The sequence below is a fragment of the Rissa tridactyla genome, chromosome 9, assembly GCF_028500815.1.
Source record: "Rissa tridactyla isolate bRisTri1 chromosome 9, bRisTri1.patW.cur.20221130, whole genome shotgun sequence".
NCBI lineage: Eukaryota > Metazoa > Chordata > Aves > Charadriiformes > Laridae > Rissa > Rissa tridactyla.
The window spans coordinates 23279542-23304569 of record NC_071474.1 but is presented as its reverse complement, the minus strand read 5'-3'; the positions used below and the strand labels follow the sequence as shown (position 1 = coordinate 23304569).

Below are 25028 nucleotides of genomic sequence, written 5' to 3'. Positions count from 1 at the left end.
GAAGGGTAACAAGCACATAACAGCTCCTATAAAGAACACGACTAAGATATTTCAAGAAACAATTACAGTTAAGATACATTAGAACTTCCTTACTTTTAGACTATAGTGGTATCGACACATCAGCAATATAACAAAAGTACCTAGCATCTGTAATCACTAAACTAACACAGCAGCTGGATAAAATCTCTAATTGCTATCAAAGAAAAGGCTAAGCGAGAGACATCAACACACAACACAGATTAAAAGACAGGGCAGACGGGTTTTGATAAGTACAAGAGTTCTGAGCTGAAAGTCTCCCCGGTTCCGTTAACACCACAGTTACGTTCTCTGAGGATTATCTTGCAGGACTAATAGCAAAATTCTGAAGATGGGGAAGACATGCATTTCCAGCAATAACAGAAAGTAGAAGAAACAGACAGTGCAGGAACATGCAGAACTCTTCCTAACTGAATTCTTTCCAAAGCTCTTCTGGAGGGCTCCACCATTCTTTCAGCTTTAAGAGATTATTAAAAATGTGAATTTTAAACTGTCCTCATGACGCTGTTCTAACTCTTGCACAGCAGAATATATAAATATTGGATCAAATTCTAGCACCACTTCTTATATTAGTAATTTCAGAATAAAATAAATTTCCAAGTTCTTTTCCTTTATCAAATAACTTTCTAAACGCGGCAGAGGGGCAGGGAGGGATGAGATGAACCCTGCACATTCATGCTTAAGTACTACTTACATTGCACCATGCCTGAACATCTCAAAAGTCTGGGTATCACTGAATTTGGTGCTGCCCAAACCTACTTCATTGTAAATCCCACAAATTTTCCAGTTTAAACATGAAGATGTGCAGAAGGAAAAGAAACAAGTTAAATAACCTTTTAGAGTTCATTAATGACATACTTAGATTTCTGTTCTCTTCAGAAGTAAATCAGTTTAATCACAGCCCAATTAGTTCAGTTCAAGCAAGCATGGCCAGCCACTGCACAGAAAAACAGACCGAGTTTTGCTAACTCATTCTACAAGCTGCTTAAAACATTGAAACCCACTGAGAGGCCAAAGCTAAAAAAGAACATAAAAACTATGTCAAGCTATAATTTAGCTGAGCAGTAAAAACTATTTCCAGGTCAGAGATAGAAAGAGCAAGCAAGTCCAAAATCCTTCTGTCCACCAAAAATCAGCTGCACTTATATCACCATTTCTAGCTGCTTTTAAGGAAACAAGGCAAATTTTGTACATATGTGCATATATATGTGTTCATATGTGCACACACAGTCCTGACTTGCAGAGACTCTTGAGTCTATATTAGCAAATTTTAAGCAAATTTGACAGAGATAATGATTTCCAAGAGGTCACACGAAGTTAATAAAATCAAGGAGGAAGATTTACTGCTCAAGAGGAAAAAGGCTGCATCAAACTCAAACTTTTTAAGACTACCAAAAAACCCTCATAGTACTTTATTGCTAATTACAAATATATCGAAAGAATTATTCATTACATTGCTTGCAGAACTATCCATTACTTCCCTCCTTCATCCCAGATTTATGTTATAGAAACAAAACACAGCAATAGAAATACTGAATGCTCCTTTTTGAAACTGTGAAAAGACACTTGTAGTTCCACAGCAGTGCTGCTCCCTTCAGCAGCAGTGCCGACTGCAAGGGGATGATACACAGAGATACGGTGTACCATCTAATTTCCTGAGGAGGTGGACAGCAAGCCTGCAGTCCATGACTAGCTAGGACAGCTTTCCTTCAGATAAGGACCCAACCACAGCACCATTCCATACTCCTGTTCCAGGTGTCATCTACAGCTCACTGTATTTACAACTGAGCTTGAAGAAAACCTTTAATAAACACCGAACACAGCTGTCCTCTCCCTCCCAAGGCAGAAGGTGACAAAGGAACAGCAACTGACTGCAGCTTCTTTCACCTGCTCAGCCAGCTTCCAGCATCAGTCTAGGAACCGGTTATGATTTTCAAAGCAGCTGCTGGATAAAGCCCTTGCTACAAAGACGGAATTGCAATTTGTGAAGCACCATTACAGGGACATACCTCTGTGATAACATGGGTATCACAGTACAAGTACACCAGAGACACAGAATTACTTCTAGAAGGAGAATCCACAAACTAAGTCTGACCATATTTAAAGACAGTTGGTCTCTCTGACTTCATGTGGCCTACCTCCTTCTGTAGACAGGTGTCTCATCATGTCGGGCTAAGCTTTAAGGAGAGGAAAGAAGATGAAGCAGCTGGACAGGGTTTTTAGCAGCATGGTCTGTGCAGCAGTAAACAACCGTGAAACAGACTACAAAATTAACATGACAAATATGGCACTTTGCAGCTTCAAAAACAGGCTTCAGCTCCCTCAATAACATTCTGCCAGAGTCTGTTAATAAAACAAGTTAACAGCATCTGTGCCAAATGGTAAAAGTACTGCCACAAAATATACATTACATTCCATGTTAACGTTTTTCCTTCACACCCTGAAAACTAGAGAAATTTCTCACATTTTTCAGTTCTCCTCAAGAACATTCTCAAATTCTAGAGACACTTTTATACGTTATCAGATTTAGGAAAAATCTGAACTCAAACTTGCTCAAGTTTCAAAATGGTCCTGTTCAAATACAAAAAAAGCTATTCTTCATCTACACTATCATAAGGAAGGAGGACAGACTGATTTTATACTTTTGTAACGCTTGCAGTTAGTTAACCAATCATTATTCCACCTGAGACTATGCACTTACATGCTGAACGGTTCTGATTTACATTAAGACGACAAAAACAAAGAAATCACGCCTATTATAGCAGCCAAAGAACACACCTAATCATCTAAAGTTTTTTTTATCCTCTTAGTAAAAGAAAAAAGAGAGATATAAAGGATGTTTAATCATATGAAAGAGATACTGCTTTCTTTTAAAATCAGTCTAACGTAGCGAGGACAAAGCACAGAGGAATGGCAGTGCCACAGCACAGCGACTCCCAGCCTGCACCAGACTAACCAGGTCTGGCCAGTAGGTGAGAGCCAAGGCAGGGGGGAACAAACAAAAAAGCACATTATGTCACTGCCACTAATAAAAAGCATTACTAGAGAAAGCACAATACAGGCACCAACTACAAGGCTGTTTCCAGACGAGGTTAAAGTTTAAATAAAGAAAACCAGGGGGGCCCCTATGAAACTAGATGGTAATATACAGAAATCCAAGTGCATCTGCTGTTATGCCTCCCTTTTCAGGCCTGACTCTTGTTAGGCTTTCCTTCTCTGTCTTTTCTATTCCTGCCTATTTTTCCCAGACACAAGTATAGTGAAGTTGACAGGCTGGCATTCAGAACTAAAACTGGAGCAATAAGAAAAATAATGAAAATTAGATCTATTTCTATCAGCAGTGGAGAGTTACTGCACATCGCAGAGAACTGCCACAAACCATTTTTCTCAGGGCAGTTAAGAACCTTTCTAAAAGCCCGAGCTTTAACATTACTTGATGTTACGTCTCCGACATCTAGTCTACAAAAAAGTTTCCTATTACTGAAGAACAAGTCCATGTTTTTCAAGTTCTACAGCGCGCAGGCTGGTGCCTTATAAAATGTGAGCACTTCATATAGTTACCAGACAGGAGCAGGAGTTCGCATTTCCTAATAACTTCCTGGATATTTTATAATTGCTTCCCCTCAGGAAGTTTATTCAGTCTTTGCAGCTCCAACACCAACAATTCTTGTTGAGAGGTACGTTGTCCAACAATATTAAAAGCACATTCCTAAAACGCAGACACAGACCTGTTTCTGGCTCGCTAACAATAGGTTTTTCTTTTGGCCAAACCTGTGGCTATAAAGGAGGAGGAGAATAAGAATGAACTGGTCAGGTAATGCCCAATGTCTCAGGCTTTTCATAATTCATCTGTAAGCAGTACAGTCTGCGAGCACAAATGGCAAAGTGAGCTGGGGAACAAGTCTGAAAGAAGAACAGTAGTATGTAGTAAATCATCACAAACATTTCATGATTCATTTAACTTGATGTTTCTTCATGCTCCAAAACCTACATTTTCCCCCATCTTTAAGGTAACAAACAATTCCTTCTGTAACAGTAACGTGTCTTCACATGCAACAGATCCTTTTTGTTCCATTTTTACACAATAAAATTTTACCTGCAACTGATCTTAATGTGTAATGTACTAGTTACTTGCTAAAAATCTGTCAGACTTATTTTCTATAGAAGTGCTGTCCTTGAAATTAAAGAAGTTAGGTCATCAGAACTTTTCAGTCAGGAGTTTGTTAGGTGGTGGCCTTCCAGTACTCAGTCAGACCAAAGGGAAAAACAGGAGAGAAGATACACAATCTATCAATTCTATTACTCTGAAGAACAAGAAAACAGAGTTTTATTGTGTCACCCCATCCCCTGACTGTTCTAAAAGTAATTATTTTATTCTTATAAACCTTCCCTCCCCCAAAACCAGACTGATAATTTTCAAGACGATACCCTGTAATCACGACACCAAACCTTAATTTTGGGACTGTGAATAATATTTTATGTATATCATCAGGCAATCATACTACTTCAAAGCCATCTGCATTACTTTTTACACATTACTACATTAGAAAGAAATATTTATTACATAAAATTACTTAATATCAGTGTCAAGCTGCTTTTCTAAAGAATTAACTTGAATGCTGTAAACACATGAAAAAGTTGTTTTGGTGGTGTTTGGGTTTGGTTGGTTGGCTGGTTTTTTTTACTCAATAGATACTAAATGCTCTTGACTTACAAGTTTATAACGTTCAGCACATTTAAGATCTATCTGTTGAACAAAAGCCTCTATAGTTGGTGAGCTGAACAGCTTTGATCATAAGGGCCTACGATCTCTGCTTCTCACGCGCACTTCTTAATTTTCAGACTGAAACAGAAGACACAGATGCCCTGATTTTTCTATTCCTTATTAATATTTTAAGGTTGCATGAAGTATCTACTGAACTTTCATCGAAGTGACTGTTCCTCGCACTAGGATAAAGCCTGATATCTGTCAGAATCCAGCTGATCACTCAAACTCTACTTCCAGCACTTAGCTAGTGACCTCCCCCTCCTACTTTCTTTTAAATGTCAGGCTTGTACTGCCAGAATATTTAGTTACATATTAATAGAAGTGTTGATTTTAAAGTAGGTAAAACTTTAAATATTTAGCTTTAAAAGAATAAAAAATCAGCTTTAAATGTTACCCTATGTTTAAATAATATCTTAATCACCTTGCCAGAAAATATTCAGATAGGATTAAACAAAATTTGCAGGAGTTAATGGGTCAGGAATTGCTTGAAAATGAGATCTCAGATCTTGTGAAAAGGGAGAACAGTGATAATTTCTAATAATTTTTTTCCTAACTTGTTATTAGTAACGAAATCCACAAAGGAAAAACATCATAACTAAAAGTATTTCAGCGAATAGCTATAAACGATTTTGCCATAGATGTTACCCGTATCTGCCATCTCCTCTGCATGTTCATCAGTTTGATTAACTCTGCCTCAGAATGAAGACTGCTTCTCACTTTTGCAGCACTTGACATTTTCAAAGCTCCTTAACAACCTTCACTAGTCAGCAGTAACAAGATTATTCTGGAGTCCCAGGTCTGACTACTACAAATACAGTAGTTTCACCATCTCGTAAATGTGGACGGCCGGCTCTGCTAAAACAGCGCTAGGAAGGATACACATGTATTAATACATCCTACTTACTTACCTCTCTGAAATTGCAGAGAGATACCAACTTATAACCCTGTTCTCCACTCAAAAAAAATTAAGCAGGGAGACTCAACATGGCTGGTTAACAGAATGAAACACAGCAAGTACACCTGAGCAACAAACTGGAGAAACCAGGACAAAGGCAACCGGGAGAAAATGAGATTTTAAGAGAATGCACGTGCAAGAGTTCTGCGCCCAGAGCTCTTAACCTTAAATAGATTAATGGAAACTACCTAAGTTGCATTCTAAGCCTGAAAGTGGCTAAGTAGGGAGCAGAGGGAACATTAGTGCCAAGTTTCAGTAATTGATTGTATATGCTTGCACGCTGTATCTTTCCCCTCAAACTACATTTTGCCTGCATATGGTTTCTCTTTCTGCCACTTTTGAAGTGATTTATTCTCTTCAGAAGGGGAATTAGGTCTTATTTTGATCAAATATTTAGGACCTTTTAGACATTAAAAGCCACAGATTACAAAGAAGGAAAGTCAAAAACAGTAAAGTAAGATTAAAATTGAAGATAAGCCACAAATATTGAAGTAAGGAATGAACAAACAACCAGCAAAACAAGATTCAAAGAACTAAAAGGCTTATGAATCCTCCTTGCAATGTCTGGCTCCCTTGTGCTAAATAACTACCATGAAGATCTTAAGCACACAGAAGCTGATGAAAGGGGTCTGAATATAGGTCAGCAAAAGGCTTTTGGATCCAGCTACAGATACTAATTAGATCACTTTCAGTTATTAAAAACAAGAGAAAAGAAAAAAAAGTCTCCAAAACAAAGGGTTTACCCCCTCCAAACATTTTGAACTTTTTTCTTTTCTCTAATTGTCAGTGGCCTTTGGTTTCAAAGCAGCTGGTTACTGCCCCAGATTTGAAATTTTCACCAGAAGAGGTAAAACACATCGGTGACCACACTGAACAAGAACCTCCAGCAAAAGTAAGACTGAACAACATTTGCAACAACGCACAAAGATCGAGTGGGGGGGTGGAGGGGTGTCTTTAAATATGTTTTCAAGATATAAAAGAATTCTTTAGTTTTTCTAGGAGAACATTGACTGTTTTGTCTGACACTGCCAAAAGCCATAAGGCCAAAAAAAAAATCTGACTTTTTTTTCCCTGAAGTATACAGTATAGCTCAGTTCATACAGCATTCCCTGTACCAGCTTGTTTATGCCTTCTCTTCTGTGAAACAAGCCTTTATGTCTCCATAGCGGAAAAACCCACCGGTTTATATCCTTTTCGAGATGTATGCAGCCAATTAAATTGTAAAGTAATACCTGTTTGAAAGTAACTCAAAGAAACGATACATTCCTGGACTGGGACCAGAGCCAAAGAGGTCACCTTACACCCTGCGGTCACGTGAAAATATTCAGGTTTGGGAATTTGGTATTTTGATTTCCATATACAGTAAAATTGGAGGCTGAAAGGATGAAATATCGTGCATTCTGTGCACACAAATTGTGCTCGTTTCTCAAGTGATAAAGTTAATATTCTGAGGAACAAGAAAAGACAGTTCAAGAGTTCATAGTGATTTCAAGCCCTTCAGAAAGGCTCAGGAAAGTGACAACGGCTTGTAGCTTTGCGCTTCTGCAAAATAATTTTTAGTCATGAATAAACTATTATGTGACCAGCCTATATGCATAAGAATGGTATAATCTGCACAAAACAACAATGAAACAACACATTACAATAAGATCCACTTGTCAAAGTAACAAGCCAAGTAGATTTATTTCCATATGAAAACCGTTATGAAAAGACTGACACATTTTATTTCAATTTCTAGTTTTCTTCAAAATAAACAGCATGCACACGAAGTGCCTAGTGCCACTAGACAGAGCTACTGGGGCCGGGGGCAGGCGGTGGAGGACAGTGCCCAGCCAATTGCTAATGAGCTTCCATGTCAACAGGGTTCCTTCACAGTCACACCACAGCCAAAATATGTAAAGATCTACAGGAAACATACACTACAGAAGGTAGCAAAAACCTGCTGAATAAAACAGGAAGTGCATACAAGCATAAATCGATTAAGAATTGCCCGTGTGACAGACAGCGTGGCTTAGCCTCATCATCAGGCCCTCGTCATTAACGGGGACCAGTTCCCCAAATAAAGCAGTACCGAGGCCCCATCATCCATTGCCTGTGCCAGACATCCCAACATTCAACAACTACAGCTTTACATGAATTCAAAGAACCCAGTAATGCCTAAAATAACTTGTGTATTTCAGAGAGCAAGAGAGCAGTACGGCACCAACAATGAAATGCAATGGCTACTACCAGCACACAACACCTTCTCAATTCACAGGCTCGTTAAATGACGCAATGAAGGACGCAGATTAGCAGTTTTTTACCTTCCCTGTAGCAGTTACTTCAGGACAACAATCATATTTTCAATTTTTTGTGCTGCACTGCTCTTCAAGCTCTGGCCCAGGAGGAGCCATCAACCTTCCAGCGTCCTGGCCCCAATACAGATGTCCTGCCTTACACCTTTACTGCACATGGAGAACCAACCACCTTTGAGATGTCAGGGGTCTCACCACTCGCTGAGTCCCCACCTGGTGAGCCTGGCTGTACGGCTCTATAGCACCAGACAACTACGCATTTTAAACTGTTTTTAAGTAGGTCTTTGAGCTAAATATTATGCTTTACATCTAAATTTAGCAGCGTAAAACTGTATGCATGGTACCCTCTACCTCCAACTGATGCAAATAAGAAACGTATCCTAAAGTTCTCATGCCATGGAGATTTTTTGGATGGATGCTAGAAGTCTAGTAAATTCACCAAAACAAGTACTTATATGTTCTGGCGACATCTGTGTCTGATAGAAGCTGTCGAGTCAAATTCATAGGTTGTTTTCTTCTGAATTACTGAAGCGAACGTAATCGCAGTGCTTTCTTTGGAGCTTTCAAGATAAGGCAGCTAGCTGTGTTGTGTCCCATAAACCTCTCTGTTTTAATATATTAAAAACGATATTGTTTAGCCCACATGAAAAATCCTTGCAATGACAATATACATTTCATTGCTTTGCCAGCTCCACACCATGCCACAAAACCGACTCTCATGTAGAAGACACTTCTCCACCTGTTTGTTAAAATAATGTTCTGAGGACCCAGGAAAGCTCAAGACAGATAAGTAGTGTTAAAATCAATTTTTGGCACAAAAAATATTTCTATATATTGATTAGCTACTCAGTTTTCAGAGAAAGAATTGACTTAATACTGGCATCATTAACATCTAATGGTGAGATTCATAACACCTTTCAAGCAAAGGATACATCAAAGGGCTGCGCCATTGACTAATGTTTGCATAAACAACATCAAGAACACACAGCTACATCTCCATGTAACCTGTCCATACCTCTGTATTTTGTAATGTTCCAGAATAATATTTTAACTGTTTAACCTCAGACATCAAAAAAGTCAATTTTTATGTTTAAGTCATGTGTGAAATCAATTGTGTTGACAGAAATATAATTTGAACATATTTACTTCTTAGAAGCTTTTCTGCATTTGTCCTCAGGGTAATGAAATTCACTTAGCTGTCATAGTATATGTATTTTTCTTGCCAAGAGGTAAAACTCAGGATTTATATCTCTGAGTAAGTCTACAGAGTAGCTCCTCGCCATGAAAACATTTGCAGTGCAAGCGTGAATGAAGAACAATAAGCCATCTTGACAAACTGCCACAATAGATTGTGAAAGGCTTTGTCTTTGATATCCATCACATTAGAAGTAACGGTTTAAGTTCTTAGTCTCTCTCGAATTCATCACCACTAAAAATTGGTATCATTTTGTTTCAACTATTAGCCAAAGCTGGTACCTGAGAGGCAGGGCAGGGCAAGAGTCACCCCAGGTATAAAGCAGTTAGTTGTACTCCTGGTCCTTAGTGTCCGTAGTTACAGAAAGGCATTTAATTTGTCGAGCAAATAAAGCTGCATCAGTTCAGCCTTCATCCCTCCCAACACCACAAGCCTGCTGGGCCCTGCGTACATGACTCCTCCTCACCCCGGGAAGGAAAATCCACTGGGTTTCAACCACATCCTTTCCAAGGCAGGGCAGCCCGGCCGCCTCTCCCGGTCCCAGCTGGGTCCCCGCTGCCATTGCTGGCTCCCAACAATCCCTGGCCCCTGCGGCGGCCTCCGGCATTCCTCTGCTCGCTCAAGCAGCGAGCGCAGCAGCAGCATCACAGCCAGCCTCGGAAGGAAAGGCCGGCGCTCCAACATCCCACACCTGGGAAAGAACACGGCCTTCACAACACTGGTAACGACTATACATCACAACCGTTAACGGCAGTTTTTTGAGCTTCAGACAAATTAAGACCTCTAAAAATTCTGTGATACTTTTGCATCAGTAAAAAGCCTTATATTCCTGCAGAATGCAACCAAAGTTTGTAAGTGTACATCTGCTCCTGCACTAATATGTACCAGGAAAAAAAAAAGAGAACAAGCAAAATTAGAAAAGCAAAACTTCTCTTCCTATTTCAAATCTTGGTACAGGCACACACAGCTACTCTATTCTTCTATTCAACTTCATGCCAGAGTGGTCAAGGGTTAAAGTAGTTTAAAAAAAAAAAAAGCACTAAGAAAGAAAAAATATTTTTTTCTACAATGAGGAACAAGAGGAACACTTGAGAAAGGCTCTGAGCACCACACTAATTGAAAGAAAACAATCCTGAGGAAGGAGGCCATCACTACAGTATTCAGGCTGGGGTTTTACATTCTCCTACTTAGCCAAGTAAATCTATCTAAATAAAATTATTCAATCACAGTGCGGCTTCCAGGCCACATTAAGGTACTAAGAACCTCATAATTATACTCCTCTTCACAGATTTAAAAATCCTTACAATGTTTACTTGAAAAGCTAATTGCTGACAGCTAGAAATGAGTGTAAACTCTATCCTTCCCAACTCTGGGCTGGAGGGGAGAGTATTGTCCCCCTCCCACCCCAGTTCTCAGGAGCCCAATTCACCTCGCAGCCCTGCCGAGCAGCTTCCACATCCATAGAGTGCCCCACAGCTTCATAGCACGTCACAAAGTAAATACAGCAATCTCCCTTAAAAAACAAATTATATTTCTGTAACTTTATCACGTGGAATCCTACTTCTACAAAGCACGTACACATTTATGCATTACGCTGGCATTAAAGATGCACAAGTTTTATATTTTTTAAATGTAGGTAACGCCCTCAGTTTGCAAATCCAGTGAAGGTGTAAGGGGACACACACGTACAAACATGTTACTCACCCACGTAACATCCAAAGCTAAGCACAACATCCACGGTGGATTTGCACAGAAAAGAGGGAGACACTAAGAGATCTGTCAAACTCTTTTCCTACCATCATCTGATGCACTGTGCATGTCAGTGCTGCTGCCTAACAAGCATCTGTGGCACTTCATAGCTCAGCTCACCACCACCTTGCCTCCCTTACACATCCAGATTGCAGCCAACTGACCTTTTTTTTTTTTCTTTTATTGTTTCTGTGTTTCTCCCTTACCTCTATCTGTGTGTACATTATCCATCTCGTGCAGCTTCCCACAGACACTGTGGTGTGGGAAGATGCAAAAGGAAACCTAGAATTTTCTCAGGGTTGGAAAAAAAAAAAAATCCATCAGCAGATTCGCACAAAGGATTTTTCATTAAAATACCAACTGGGATTTTAACTACAAGACTTACACACAGTTTCCTAATTGTTATTTAAGTTTTGCCTTGTAGATGACACAAACCAGGTTATGTCCACATTCCAGAAGTATATTCTAAAAATCTTTATTTTTGTACGCCAAAAATCGTGAAGCAACTTCAGAAAGATTTTACGTGATACTACAGCGGTGCTCAAAAATATCTCCAAGTTACCCATACAGTTTCTCAAAAATGTACAATCTTCATTTAAGATGACTGCCCTACTGCCTAGAGCAGGTTAGATTTTCTGTGACAGTTATGATCACCAGATTTCTTTTTTAGTCTAGTAAGATAAAGAATGATGCCAGATGTCACAAAGTTTTAAACAGACTTCCATGATAAACATTTTTATTGATTGTTTTCTGTAAAGCAAAGTTTGAAAGTGCAAAAACATCTGTAAAGGAGAAAAATTAAATCAGGTCCAGTTCTTTAGAGAGACAAGAAAGTTAGACATAGGGATGACAAAGCCACAGCAATTTAACACTTATCACAGAAATATGTTTCTAATTTTATCAAAAAGTTGTGAAATCCAGCTTAGTAGTAACTTTGGAGGCAAATGGTGAGGAAATGCACTACAGAGTTTACACCAAGGTGAGGGGTGGGAGGAGCTAACCTGAGAGAAACAGCAGCCACCGCACCCCACAACAGCTGATTAAAGCAAGAACTCCCGCATCAAAGCGTACAATAAATAATTAACATGCAATGCCTTTGTGATAAGTTACCAAACTTAAGACTTCTGGTAAGCTAAACGATACATAAATGCAAAGTTCCACAGTTGCTTTTTTTCCTGCCTCAAAAGCCTGCTAAGAAAAGGAACACAGAGACTACATTTATCAGCTATTTTTGCCATATATTTATACCATCTCAATTTCATTCCAACTCATGCATACGCTCATTGGTACACTAAAATGATGATCAGTTACAATTACAAAAATTAGAGAGGTTTTTTTTTTTTTTAAAGGTGATTTCTGCCCAACTGCTCTATTCAAGTTCATGCTTTCATTTTCACCTCGTTTACAGCAGGCAGTAATGCACCTGCAGAGTACATTACAGCTACCTCCTTCAATCAATTTTTTCCCCGTACATGCAAATCAGAAGACTTGAAAACAAGTATTATATTTTTTATTCTAAAAACATTTAGGAAACGGCACCTCAAAATGAAATTACTTCTACACAGACACCACTGAAAGCTGTGTTATAGCTTTGGAAGAGTATATAAGCAATTACAGAACAACCATGGATGTTTCCAATTCAAACTGATGTACGAGACTGCATAAAATTTAACAGTTGCTATCATAAAAGGTAGAAGAATGAATCAAACTTGGATCTGCTTTTACGGTGATACCCAGATACCATTTGGTCAACATCTAAAGCCCTTCTATCAAATCTCTTAGAAAATCACCTGAAGAGAAATTTTCCAAAAGATGAAGCAAAAGGTGCTCTCATTACTAGAATTACAAAATGTTACCTAAAAAACTGTAACAGCTTCCACAATTAAAAGAACAGCATAGCACTAACAGAAGTATTTCTGCTTACTTGCAAAGAATAGGTAATAATTCTCCACCCACACAGCACCTTTGGAAGCCCTGAAAGACAATGAAGACCAGTTTCTGAAACCACTAATAAGAATGTTATTTAAAAAATCAGTAACATCCATGACAATTTCCTGGCCACTGGGGAACAGTCTATTACCCCGTTTTACCATAAGAGATGGGGAGGGACTCTGGATCAGGGAGTGGAATGACAAGACAAAGGGGAATGGTTTTAAACTGGAAGAGGAGAAATTTAGATTGCATACTAGGAAGAAATCCTTTGTGGTGAGGGTGGTTAGCCCCTGGCCCAAGTTGCCCAGAGAAGCTGTGGCTGCCCCATCCCTGGAGGGGTTCAAGGCCAGGTTGGACGGGGCTTGGAGCAGCCTGGTCTGGTGGGAGGTGTCCCTGCCCAGGGCAGGGGGTTAGAAATAGATGAGCTTTCAGGTCCCTTCCAACCCAAAACATTCTGGGATTCCATGGTTATCTTTCAGGTGTCTTGAGCAATAACATGACCTTTAACCTTCAGTTTTCCAAAGATACATGGTAACAGGTAACACCAGACAATAACCATACAGCTACAAAAAAGTAATTATGACACATGCATCAACCTCTCCCTAGTTGAAACCAAACTCTACCTTTTTCTGACACTGCAGGACAAAGTTAAAACCGTCTGAACCTCTCAAGTGCATTTCCTATCTTAAAACCATTTCTTGATTTAGTTCTGTGACGAGTTGTACATTTTTTTAAAAAAATATATGTATTTCCAATCTTTGCACTACCGATACAAACCATACAAACCATCGACTCACCCTACAATCCACTTGCCTTTCTTAATACACCTGTCAGCAGCAAGACTGCACAAGTTACAAGAAATTAGATGCTAGCAACATAGGTAGTTCACCGAATGTGTTGTGATTTGAGGTTCAGTTTGCCAATTCAATCCAGCTGCTCTGTTTCCCAAGGGAATCCAGTCAAGACAGGCCAGCAAATCTAGCTTTGCATTTAGTAATAATTCAGCAAGGCACTTGATACCACCAGAGGCTGTGTGGCAGAATCTACAGAGGCCAATTATTATTATTTTACTTTCTTTTTTATTAATTTTTTTTTTAAATGAACACCATCACCCCCATCACACCTTCTCTTCAGTGCACTCACGATAACCAACAGCCCTTCAGCATGCAAGTTAAGAATGATAAAGTTACTCATATTACAGGAGCTAAACTAGAATTAAGCCATCAATATGCTCCATATATTAATCTGTACTCAGAAACAATCAGTTGATAATCTTTCAAGGCTTCTGCAGAAACAGGAATGACACGTGTATAGGCTAAACTGGGGAAAAATGTTTAAGATCACACAAGATAAAAATAAAGGCCAAAATCTCTTACAGGTCCTTTTAATTTTAATAAATAAGCGAAATGCATGCTTGAAAATACTATGCTAAAGTAACAAAGGCTGTGCATGATGAACATGAATGCAGAGAAGATGAAATGCCAAAGCATAGGCTCAGCCTCTGCTATGGAGTCACAACCAGTGGTGCCTCCACAGTATATTCCGGAGAGAACAAAAAATAACAGTGATCAAAATGCACACGCAGATCAGGTCTAGTATAGACAGATACTTCCAGCTACCATGAATGCTAACTTTTTTCTTTAGATTGACTTCCACAGTAAAATGAAAAGCTGGCAACAACTGCAAACAAAGAAACAACTGGAAAACACTACTTTAAAAGGTAACACTTTGGATTTTGGGCTGATAATACTGTTACCATGCACACAAGATATTCCAATTGAGTTGAACCAGAGCAAGCCTTTAACTAGCACTATCCAGCAGTCAGAATATATCAGATCCTGCTCTGGATGCATTTGATGACTGCCTTCTCCTTCCACATTCAGAAATTGATTCCTCTTCTCTCCCCTCCGGAAGCCTCAAATTTGAAATATGAAAACCTCTATCCACATGCTGTTGTGTTACCTTGCAGACTCTGCCTCCTTACTTTAGACTAGACCTACAATATTTACATCAGCTATAAGTAATACTACTTGTCTGTAGTCAAAGACAACACATTGAAAAGTGAAGGACACTGATTTACACTCAATAACACAATTGAAAAAAACCTCTGTGGTTCCAATATGACACTACATTTCCTGTACCCGTGGTTTGTGTGTGCTTTCTTTCATCCACATCTCAAAAAAGTTATATGAAACCACAACACAGAAATGGTTGCCAAATCACTGCAGATATCTAAACCATTTCTGACCTCTTAAGAATTTTTCAAAACTACAACTTTGAATAAGGAGATAAGTAAAAAGAACACATAACAAAAGAAAAACTATGGAACATAAAATTAAGGCCCCCAAGACCTGAAGTAGGTATAAGCAAACAACTACATGTGACGATTAGGATAAATAAGCTATTTTACACTTCAAAGAGAAGACAAGCCATGTCAGATTCTACAAAAGGAGGCAACCTGCAACTATTATGGAGAGCCGTCACACACAAAATTTGCAGTATACTCTCTAATAGTTCTTAATGCTAATAAAAATAGCTTGTCCCACGAAATGTGTTCAAATTTGCCCTTACAAATGAATAATATACTCCTGTAATTTCAGATACAATCCCCGAGACTGTCGCTTTATCAGCATCTAAACAAGCATCGCACCACTGCACTGGTTGGTAGAGGCAGGTCTATCAGCATAACAATGATTTCTGCCTCTGCATTACTGCTGTCTCCATAAGCAAAAAGGAGTAATTAAGTCATTTCATAAAACCCTCCCCTTAATCGCTCTGCGGAACCACCAAAAATATACCGAGATAGGCCACACTGCAGGAAAGGAACAGTCTCCATCTCCCCCACCAGCCTCAGCCACACAGCCCCCATACACCCCGCCTTCACGCCAGCCTCCCAGTATGTGCACATCCCTGACAATTTGCAACATTAATTTTTTTCCTGAGAAAAATGGAGCAATGTCAACCTTAGCCATTAAATTGGCTGGAAGTCTCCACACACTGGGGGTTGCTTTGGCTGCCAAGTTTGTGTCCCAAGCACCTTCGCTGGCATCTTGTCACATCATACAACATCTATAAGCTTCTCCTACAGTCCAGACCAGGTCTCAACTCAGCGTTATCCTCACAGGATTTCATTATCGGTACAGGGATGATTGTCAAAGTCCTGGCCTCACAAAGCCACGAGACAACTGTCAGTACATGACAGATTCAAAGCGACACCTGAAATGATACGCTACGCAATGTAATCATCATTAAATGAAGGTTCCTCTGGACTTTAAGCAAGTAAGCGGCTTTTTTTCCCCTCAAAGAATTACCAGGCCACTATCCTTTTCTGAAAGCGTAGCCTATTTGGTAGTTTTAAATTTCTTTTCCTCAAGGCTAAGTATTTTCCGATGAAGCTCATAGCTTTATTCCCACTTAGGAACCAGTCAAACAAATGAGATTTCAGTGCAGGAGAAAAAAAATAACAAACGAAAACAGTAATTAAAGCTGAACTGAGAATTCATTACCAATCTAGAGAAGAACTTTTATGAAACATTTTATTAGCAAATTCATTTGAAAACAGTAATGCACACTTCCTGACAAAAGTCTAGTCTACAAATCCGAAATCGATGTGCTATAATACATCATAATATTAAAGATTAACGTGGTGACAGAAGACTCAGGATATATTTTGCTCCTAGAGCTTTTCGTGTTCAAATACTGAGCCGATCTCTACCCCCACTGGAAAAAGCAGCCTCCCTTTCCCGCAGCACCCTTCCCAGGTGCTCACGTCCCCCTCTCCCTCCTGCTAGCCCAGCTACTGGTGCAGGATGTGGGACAGCAGACCAGGGAACCAACCCAACTCCCCACGGCCGCCACACACGTCTGTGAAGGCAAGTGGAAGGGCATAGCATGCAGGTCCTCCTCCTTTTAGTGGCAGTGCCAGCCTGAAACTAAACACATGGAAATAGGATTAACGTTTGGCAACGACTTCATATCTGCTGCGTTTCGTATCTGCCCAGACGCATTTCTAATAAAAGATTCGCAAACCGATAACAAAATACCTGGGGTTTCTGCAACGTGAGCACTGACACCAAAAAAGGCCAATTCCAACTGCAAGGGAGTATCCTGCAAACTGCTTCAGTGTCTTAACACATTAAAAAACATTTCTGGGTGCAGTTTTACTTTATTTCCAGTTCTCTTATACTTCCTTCCATGCCTGTTTTCAAACAGGAACATTTGGCTTTATAAATTACTTTTGGAAATATTCCATCTTCTTGTTAATACCCAGCTTTTCTCTCTGCTATGTACAACAATGCAACAACCATTGGTTTCAAGCAGTTACTCATTTTTTAACCAATGTGACAGTAACCCCTTAAAATTTAGAGAGCAAGCTATACTCCCCTTCTCAATAGACTCTAGAGATTTTAAAAGTCATGACAAGTCTAATGACTTAAATGACTTTTGGCAGCCTGTTCTACTTTTAGAATATCCAAACACCTCTATTTGTGGCGCTCTCTACAGTTACATTATAAGGTTTCAATGCATGAATGGCAGAGCAGAGTTAAGAAGGGATGTTCAGGTTCATTAACTACAGGGGAAAACTGAGAAAGATGAAGCTTATACAGAAGGACTTGACTCCATCTCAGCCCAAGTGGAAGCAAGCTGCTGGACCATTACACTGAAAACTGAGCTGAAAAAAAAAGCTGGAAGCTGCCTCCGAGTGCTTAAGTGTGGTGCCGATGTCTGTAATAAAAAGGTGTCCCTGCCAAAAGTAAAATAAAAATCAACGGGGCCAAAATTATCAGAGATACAACTTCTACATCCAAGACAATGTAGTGGGAAGTGCTATGTCACAGACATAAAAAATATTATATGCAATCACAGAGTCACATAAATGCAAAGACAAACTAAGATTTTCCATGGCACAAGTTACCTTAGTAAAAAAAACACTAAATAAAGCAAAACTTTTATAGAAAAACACTCATTATTACCTGGCTGTAAACTACACACAGAACATTAAATAAATCAAAACTGCAGAAAAGCACTGTCTCTTCCAAATGATATGAAGTCTAAAACATCAGTTAAAGATATATTGGCACAAACCTCAAACTACAGAATACCATACACATACTAGCAGCACTGCATTATTCACCTCTAGGTCAACATCAACATTAGACATATGTCGAAAAAAGCTAAAAGCACATCAAACAAGCTAAATTTATCCAAGTATAATAATAATGGAAGACAACTGTGCTGGCTGCTGACGCATGCTCTGACCCAGTGTCACAAAACGTGACAGCTTCAAGACACGTAGAAAAGACATCAAATAAAAACAAAGGTAAAATATTAAAAGCCCACACATACATGAGAGCAGAAAAAGCTAGAATCAAAAAAACTCAGAAGCTGTCCAAAGAAAAAGATAAAAAACATAAATGGGGGCAAAGTTCGACAGAGCTATATTGATGAAGCAGAAATAGAACCCCCACTGAAACCCAGAAGGATATAAAGCACATAGGTGACTAGAAAACCAGGAGAGAAAGTGAAATGTGGAGGAAGCAGTGGACAGAAGTACAAAACCACAAGAATTACTAATCATACAAAACAAGACAGCAAAGACATTCAGGCCTTCAGGGGCAGTTAGACACAGGTAAGGGACTTCCTTGGCGTGGCTCTCCCATCATCACATGGCAAAAACACAGTGGGTGATGTGAAGGGCTGAAACACCTGATGGACCTGTAAGTGGCTCTTCTACCTCCAAAAACTAAACACACTTTCTAAGCTTTTGTAGTAGATAAACGAAAAATTTAAAAAAAAAAGTATACAGTTTGGGTTTTTTTAAGGCAATAGTAAAAAAAAAAAATTAACAAAACCACAGTAAGACTCACTCCTGAATGGGTAACTTAATTAAAATCTTACCTAACTTCACTACAAAGGGCAGTAGTATATTCAAATTCTTTGAACAGATGAAGTAGTGGGCAATTTAATCACAGAACGGTTTTTCCACTTCTAAAAGACCTCTGGACAAAACTACATGACCAGAGGATACCAAAAATTATCAAGCTGCTATGCTTTGATGAAACACAAAATAACTGAATCATCAGAATCAAAAATTATCAAAAAGTGAGTCATTCATATGAGCCAACACCTATACAATGCATTAAGAAAAAGATCAACAGATTAAATTCTGCAAATGAAGAAATTCAACATAAGCAGAGCCTGTGAATTTCTTCAATGGTAACCACTACGATGTCAGCTGCACAAACTACTTCACAGCAAAAAAAATTCACTGCTAATGTATGCAGAACAACGCAATTTGAAGGAAAAAAACTCTCTCTAACATGCAATTCACTGTTTCTAGATCAACTTATCAACTCAAGAGAAGATTTCTTACTGAGTAACTATGAAAACTAGAATGCAAGTGGAATAGGAAACATAACACATGGTCACATCATAAATTACCAGTACCTTCCTAAAAAAGCCATACCCAGTTCTGGTCATTTCACTATAGCAAATCATAGCTGAACCAAGAAAGTTCAAAGACTGGCAATGAGAATCAGTGAACGCCATAAAAAAAAAAAGAAAATACATAAGTTTAGGTATTTGGAGGCCAGTGGGTTCCCCAGTTGGACAGTCCCTTCTGAACAGCACCTTCAGAGATATGGTTGGGATTTTGTTTTCCCAAAACACCCAGAGGCAATGAGTGGGAGCTATTGTTTGGTCACATGTAAAAAAAATAAACTCTTTTTGCTTTGTAGTAATTAACTTCTTAATCAGACTGTTAAAGAGACATTAAATAGTTTTCATTAAAATTAAACATTAAATCTCTTCACGTCATACACAACTCAAACATCTCTTGGCTGTCACATACTCCAGGGAATTACCCAAACTCCCAAGAAAGTTCAGCAGCAGAACATTGCCAATTCCTTCACTCCCTTTGATAAGGCAGCTTTCACAGAAAATAAAAGCTATTTTAACTGATGCAAAAAGGGTTTATCATAATAGTCCGTTTACTTTGTAAAATTAAGATGCTCTCTTCAGCATGAATACTAAATGGTAAAACACCCACTTAAAATTAAAGGATCTGAAATACCATATAGAGTTTCAGTTTTCCTGAAGGGCTCCACAACTATACACATACAAACTGTACTTATCTATTTATATGGCATTAATCAGGATTACTACTTTCATCTTGGCAATTTAACTGGAGAACTAGATCAATAGCATCCAATCAGTAAAATATGACTGTTGTTTCCACAGTGCTGAGACATTTTCTCTATTAAGAGCTGTTTTGCCTTTTAAGATCGATAGCCCTAGAGCATTGTATTTAACTATTGAAGGCCCAGAGATCTATTTCAGGACAATAGTCTGAAGTGGCACCTCTCCTGATACCTGGGGGCAGTATCTCTCCACCTGGAAATTCTGCATATATAAAAATACGGCATGTTTAGAAAAGTTAGCTACAAACATATCAGCATACATGCAAATTTTTTTATACACGAAATTATTTCCATGCCAAACTAGCAAAGGTACAAAAATTTGCTTTCAAACCCTATATCAAACTCAGCTGACGTTGCACAAGTTAAATGCTTTCATAGTTTGAAAGTAAAGGTTGAGAAACATATCGTATTTCTCTTTGTGTAGTTTTCTTAAACTCCCACGCCATTTCCATGCTCGCTCCTTATCACTCTCCTCTTGGCAACCCAGCAAGCGCCTACAGAGTTTTCAGACCTCTCTGAGAATCTCTGTTTGAAGGTTAATGTCTTGCAAATCACAACACTTTATCATCAGGAATAACCAAATACTCTTATTTATATAAAGAAAAATTGACTGTATGTAATTTCCTTACTTAAATTGCACCAATAAGCTAGTGGGAGGTAACTAAGCCTAGTCATTTTTAAAAAAAAAATTACAATTTTTGTTCACTGTTTTTCACTGTGATAAGTATTAGGTGAAGGTGTGTACACACCTCTTATAATTTTTAAATGGAAGTGTTACTTTATTAGGATAGCTTCATAAGCAAGTCAGATCATTTTCTTTGGTGACTAATAAAACAAATAAACACTGCAAAAGCCATGTGCAACTTAGGCACTTCTAGTGGAGGACAAGCGACAATACATCACCAGAGCCACAGTGAAAGGCAGCCCGATTCACAGATTATTAGAACAATAGTTCACCCTCACAAGAAATACACTCCACCATCAACAGACCTTTTCACTGTTGCCCATATATACGTGTGGCACCGGTGTTTTCATCTCTCAGGAGCCATAAGCAATCAAATCGCTTCTATCAGCTCATACGCGACACCCGGAACACACGTGGCTGACACATACCGTGTTTACATGAAATGGGAATATCAACCAGAGACCTGTGATTAAGTGTCTTGGGATGTAACTGAGACCTGAATATTTCTACTCTATTTTTAACCTGCGATATATATTTAGAAATAATCAAGAAGTGCACACAAAACAAACAAATTATAACCTTACGTTTCTAAGGAACTCGGATGATCTGTGCTCCCATCTTCTTCAGCTTTCAGTACACTACTCTCACCCTAGAAGGAGCATCCTATAGAGCAGCACATGTTGTGCCAACAATCTCTAATCAACACGTTGCTAAAAAGACCTGCTCAGTTCTGGGAGTCTCCCTGCAGTTTTCATGCCCACCAGTTTCTAATTGCATTTGGTTGTGGACTTCCAGAACTGCCAGTTTGCCCTTTAACAACAAAATACACATCAATTCCAAGGACTTCAAGAATACCAGGGAGAGACAGAACAAATTTCCTGCTTCTGAATAATCTAATTTGCAACCTCAATGGTGTATATATAGGTTATCACAGCTTTTCTATTAAAAATTAAAAGTTATATCAACTTCAATTTTATTCTTAATAATGCAATCCTGTATAGATCAAAGTTTTTATGCTAATCTCCAGTCAGTTTCAATCAGTTACAAGAGGCACGATTTCGCTTCAGTTGATGCTTGTTCAGTACTACTGATATTTTTTTGTTTTATTCCCTTAGCTAAGTGAAATGTCCTCATTCTAGAACCAGTAGCTCATTTTACCTTATTTGCAAAGCAACCAAACAGACTAGGAAACACACTAACATTTACAGATACACAAATAAATGAAGTTATACACTTCTTTTTTCTAAAATAATCCAGCTACACTCTTTTCTTCTTCAGAGAGCAATGACTGGCTATTAATAGATGGGATCAAATGTCACTCAAACATCCACAGCTACATACAAAGAATATGGGCTTCCAAATCTATAACTTCTGCTCATTGATGTCAATTTTATCAACACCAAAAGGCCAGCGTGTTTTGGGGTTGTTATTTTTGCATTTAAAACCTACTGTTCTGGACACAGCAAGAAGCACTTCAGTCTTGACAAGCAGAGCACCAAGCCTCCCAGCTAAACCTCCATCTGGACCTGGAAACCAGGTGTTCCTCTGCCTCTCCAGCCCTTTACACCAACCTAACAAGACTCGTCCGAGCATGCCAAAGAGACCAAGCTTCACACAAAACATGGGAGAGAAGACAGCACTATCACCCCTGCATCTGAAACACAAAGGGGAGCGCTCTCATTGCATGGAGTGAAACATCTGCACCCAATTCCCTCTCCTTTGAGCAGGAAGGGTCTTGAATGTCCTGCCACATATAAGGGCATGTGGAACATCATCTGCTTAAGAAAAAAACCAACAATAATCAGGTAGAAAACAGTGTGAATCAAGATAAAGTTCGTTCACTATGTGTGAAGTATCTCATCTTCATCGAGACAAAGAATCAAGAAAGCCCCTTCCTTCTCAGTTACTCACTCCCTCTAAGTAACACCCTCAGGGTTAGCGCAAGCCTGCTTCTGGTCCTCACCAGGGATACAATGGGACAGCACACATTGACACAGCATAAAAGTACATTCCGCAAAAGAGAAAGAGGAGAAAGTAGGGGTTCACCAGAACTTCCAAGATTTCCAAACTATGACTTCTAAATTCCCACTCCAATCAATGGTCAGCTTCAATGGAGGTTTTATTTGGCATGTTTTCAGCACATCACTCCCCCTTTGCTGACTTATTTCACATATTTGACTTCAACAGATAAAACTTCACCTATCGATCTCACCTCCTCAAACCATAAAGGATTTTTCAAAGTAGCAAAGAGCAACCAACATGATGGTAACTACGGTGAGCTGTCAGTAAAGCAGTAAATACTAAAAAAGAATCACCACGTGGTAAGATTTTACACATCAAAAAACGTAACTTATCTATTACACATACTTGGAAGATCTTTGAATCCAAGTATAAAATTTTTTCAAAAGGGCAAAAAAAAAAAAAGTCTGCTTCAGACCTGGAATCTGCAAAGCCTGTCCTGTGCAAGAGAATAAATACGTTCTCTGTCAACAGGAGTCAGCATACGTGGTTACGCCTGTAGTATCTAAAATGAGAACTACCACAGACATTTCTGCCTCATGTGATTTGCGATAGGACAATTACACCATTTAATATCAGTGCAACCACTCTCACTTTTCCAAGTTGCTAAAACCCACTCATTTAAACAGCAGTTTTTTCCAAAATACCACTCGCACAGAGCCTTCTGTTAAAATATTAGGGTTCAATTTATAGGGGAGTATTTAAAAAAAAATCCCAGCATTCAACATTCAAGAACAGATTTTTTTCAAGCTTTCTACTAGTTTGTTACTGACAAGGAGGGGGGAAAAAAAGTTACTTTCTAAAGCCAGCATTTTGCAAAAAGAGCTGAAAACACTGCTGCAAAACTAAGGAGCCTTCTACAGTATTAGCGGTCTTCCGCAAGGGCCTTTTTAGACAGCCTTCTCGTATGCACACCGTGCTTCATCTGGATGAGATTACGTTTTGCGCAGCCTATAAAGATGCAGGATCCAATAATGGATCATTAAAGGTAACAATGGTAAAAGGTGTGAGAACTACAGCCGCTGAAAGGCTGCCAGACCCCTCATTTCTGGGCTACTGCGGCACAGTTTCCAGGCGAAGTTCCCCCCCCCCCCCCCTCCTCCACAGGTTGTCTGTCACCTCCTCTCCGGTAACGAGTCCCCACCGGTGCGAGGAAGGCTGCCCGGCTCGCCCAGCTCGGACCGAGCCCTCCCGGCACAGCCCGGCAGGTGATTCCCGAGGCGTTCGCGCTGCGGGAGGGGGACTCAGGTGCCCACGGTTACCGGCGGTTACTCAGGGCCGCCCGCCCGCTTGCGGAGGTGCGCAGTGGCCTCTGCTGGTGCGCCCGCCGCCGCCCGCACCGTCCCGCTCCCACCAGCGGCACCGGCCGCCGCCGCCGCCCCCCCCGGCGGCCACGCGCCCCCTCAGCGCTCCCACCGCCCCCTCACACCCCGGGCCCGCCGCGCCCCCCGTTCCTCGCGCCGCCGCCGGGCTCCGGCCCCGCTCCTTACCTGTGAGGAGGCTCTGTGAGCCGCTGCGAGCGGCGGCGCCGGCCGGCTCCGGCTGCCCGAGGAGAAGGGCGATCCAGAGGGAGCTGAGGAGCCGTCGGGCTCTCCCCGCCGCCATCTCTCCGCTCCCCGCGCCCGGCAGCCGGGCACCCAGCGGCAGCCCCTCCCCCGGGGGGCTCCTCCTGCCTTGCCTGCCTGCCGGCCGGGTCGCGCTCCCCCGCTCCTCCGCCGCCGGGCTGCGCCCCTACGGCACCCCCGAGGAGGCGGCCCTCAGCCAGGCGGCGGGGCTCGGCCAGCGAGGCGGACGGGCGGGAGCGGCCAGGCTCACTCCATCGCGGGCCGGTCCCAGCGCCGGGCTCCGCCGCTCCCTCGCACGGAGCCAGAGGGGCGCTCGCCGTGCGCTCCTCCCCTCGCGCCCTCACCGCCCCCGCCCCGCCCTCCCCCCGCCCCGCGCGCAGGCGCATGCGCCCGCGCGCTCCTCCCTCCCCCCGCCCGCCGCCGACCCCCGCGCCAGGTGTGCGCGCGCCCGGCTGCCCGCCACCGCGCCTGCGCGCGAGCGTGCGCTGCGCCCCCGCCCGCGGGGAAGGGCGGCACGAGGCGGCAGCGGCGGGGCGAGACACACACCCCATCCCCCCCCACGTTCTCGGGCCGGCACCGTCGGACCCCCGGGGCCGCTGAACGTTGCAGGGCGACACCGCTTCCCCCTCGG

The 25028-nt window shown here is 40.8% G+C and overlaps 1 protein-coding gene across 10 annotated transcripts in view; it reads right to left on the bottom strand.

The window, feature by feature from the left end:
• Positions 1-24731, bottom strand: part of NEO1 (neogenin 1) — a 214340-nt gene extending 189609 nt beyond the window's left edge. For 2 of the 10 annotated variants that reach the window (XM_054214172.1, XM_054214167.1), the window contains exon 1: positions 12922-13571. In XM_054214172.1, the coding sequence (XP_054070147.1) occupies positions 12922-13090 (169 nt within the window). In that variant the 5' untranslated portion in view covers positions 13091-13571. Of the gene's footprint in view, positions 1-12921; positions 13575-24322 lie in introns of those variants that run through there. The other 8 variants (XM_054214164.1, XM_054214171.1, XM_054214166.1 and 5 more) reach the window with 7 other exon arrangements.
• Between the last annotated feature and the right edge of the window lie 297 nt (positions 24732-25028).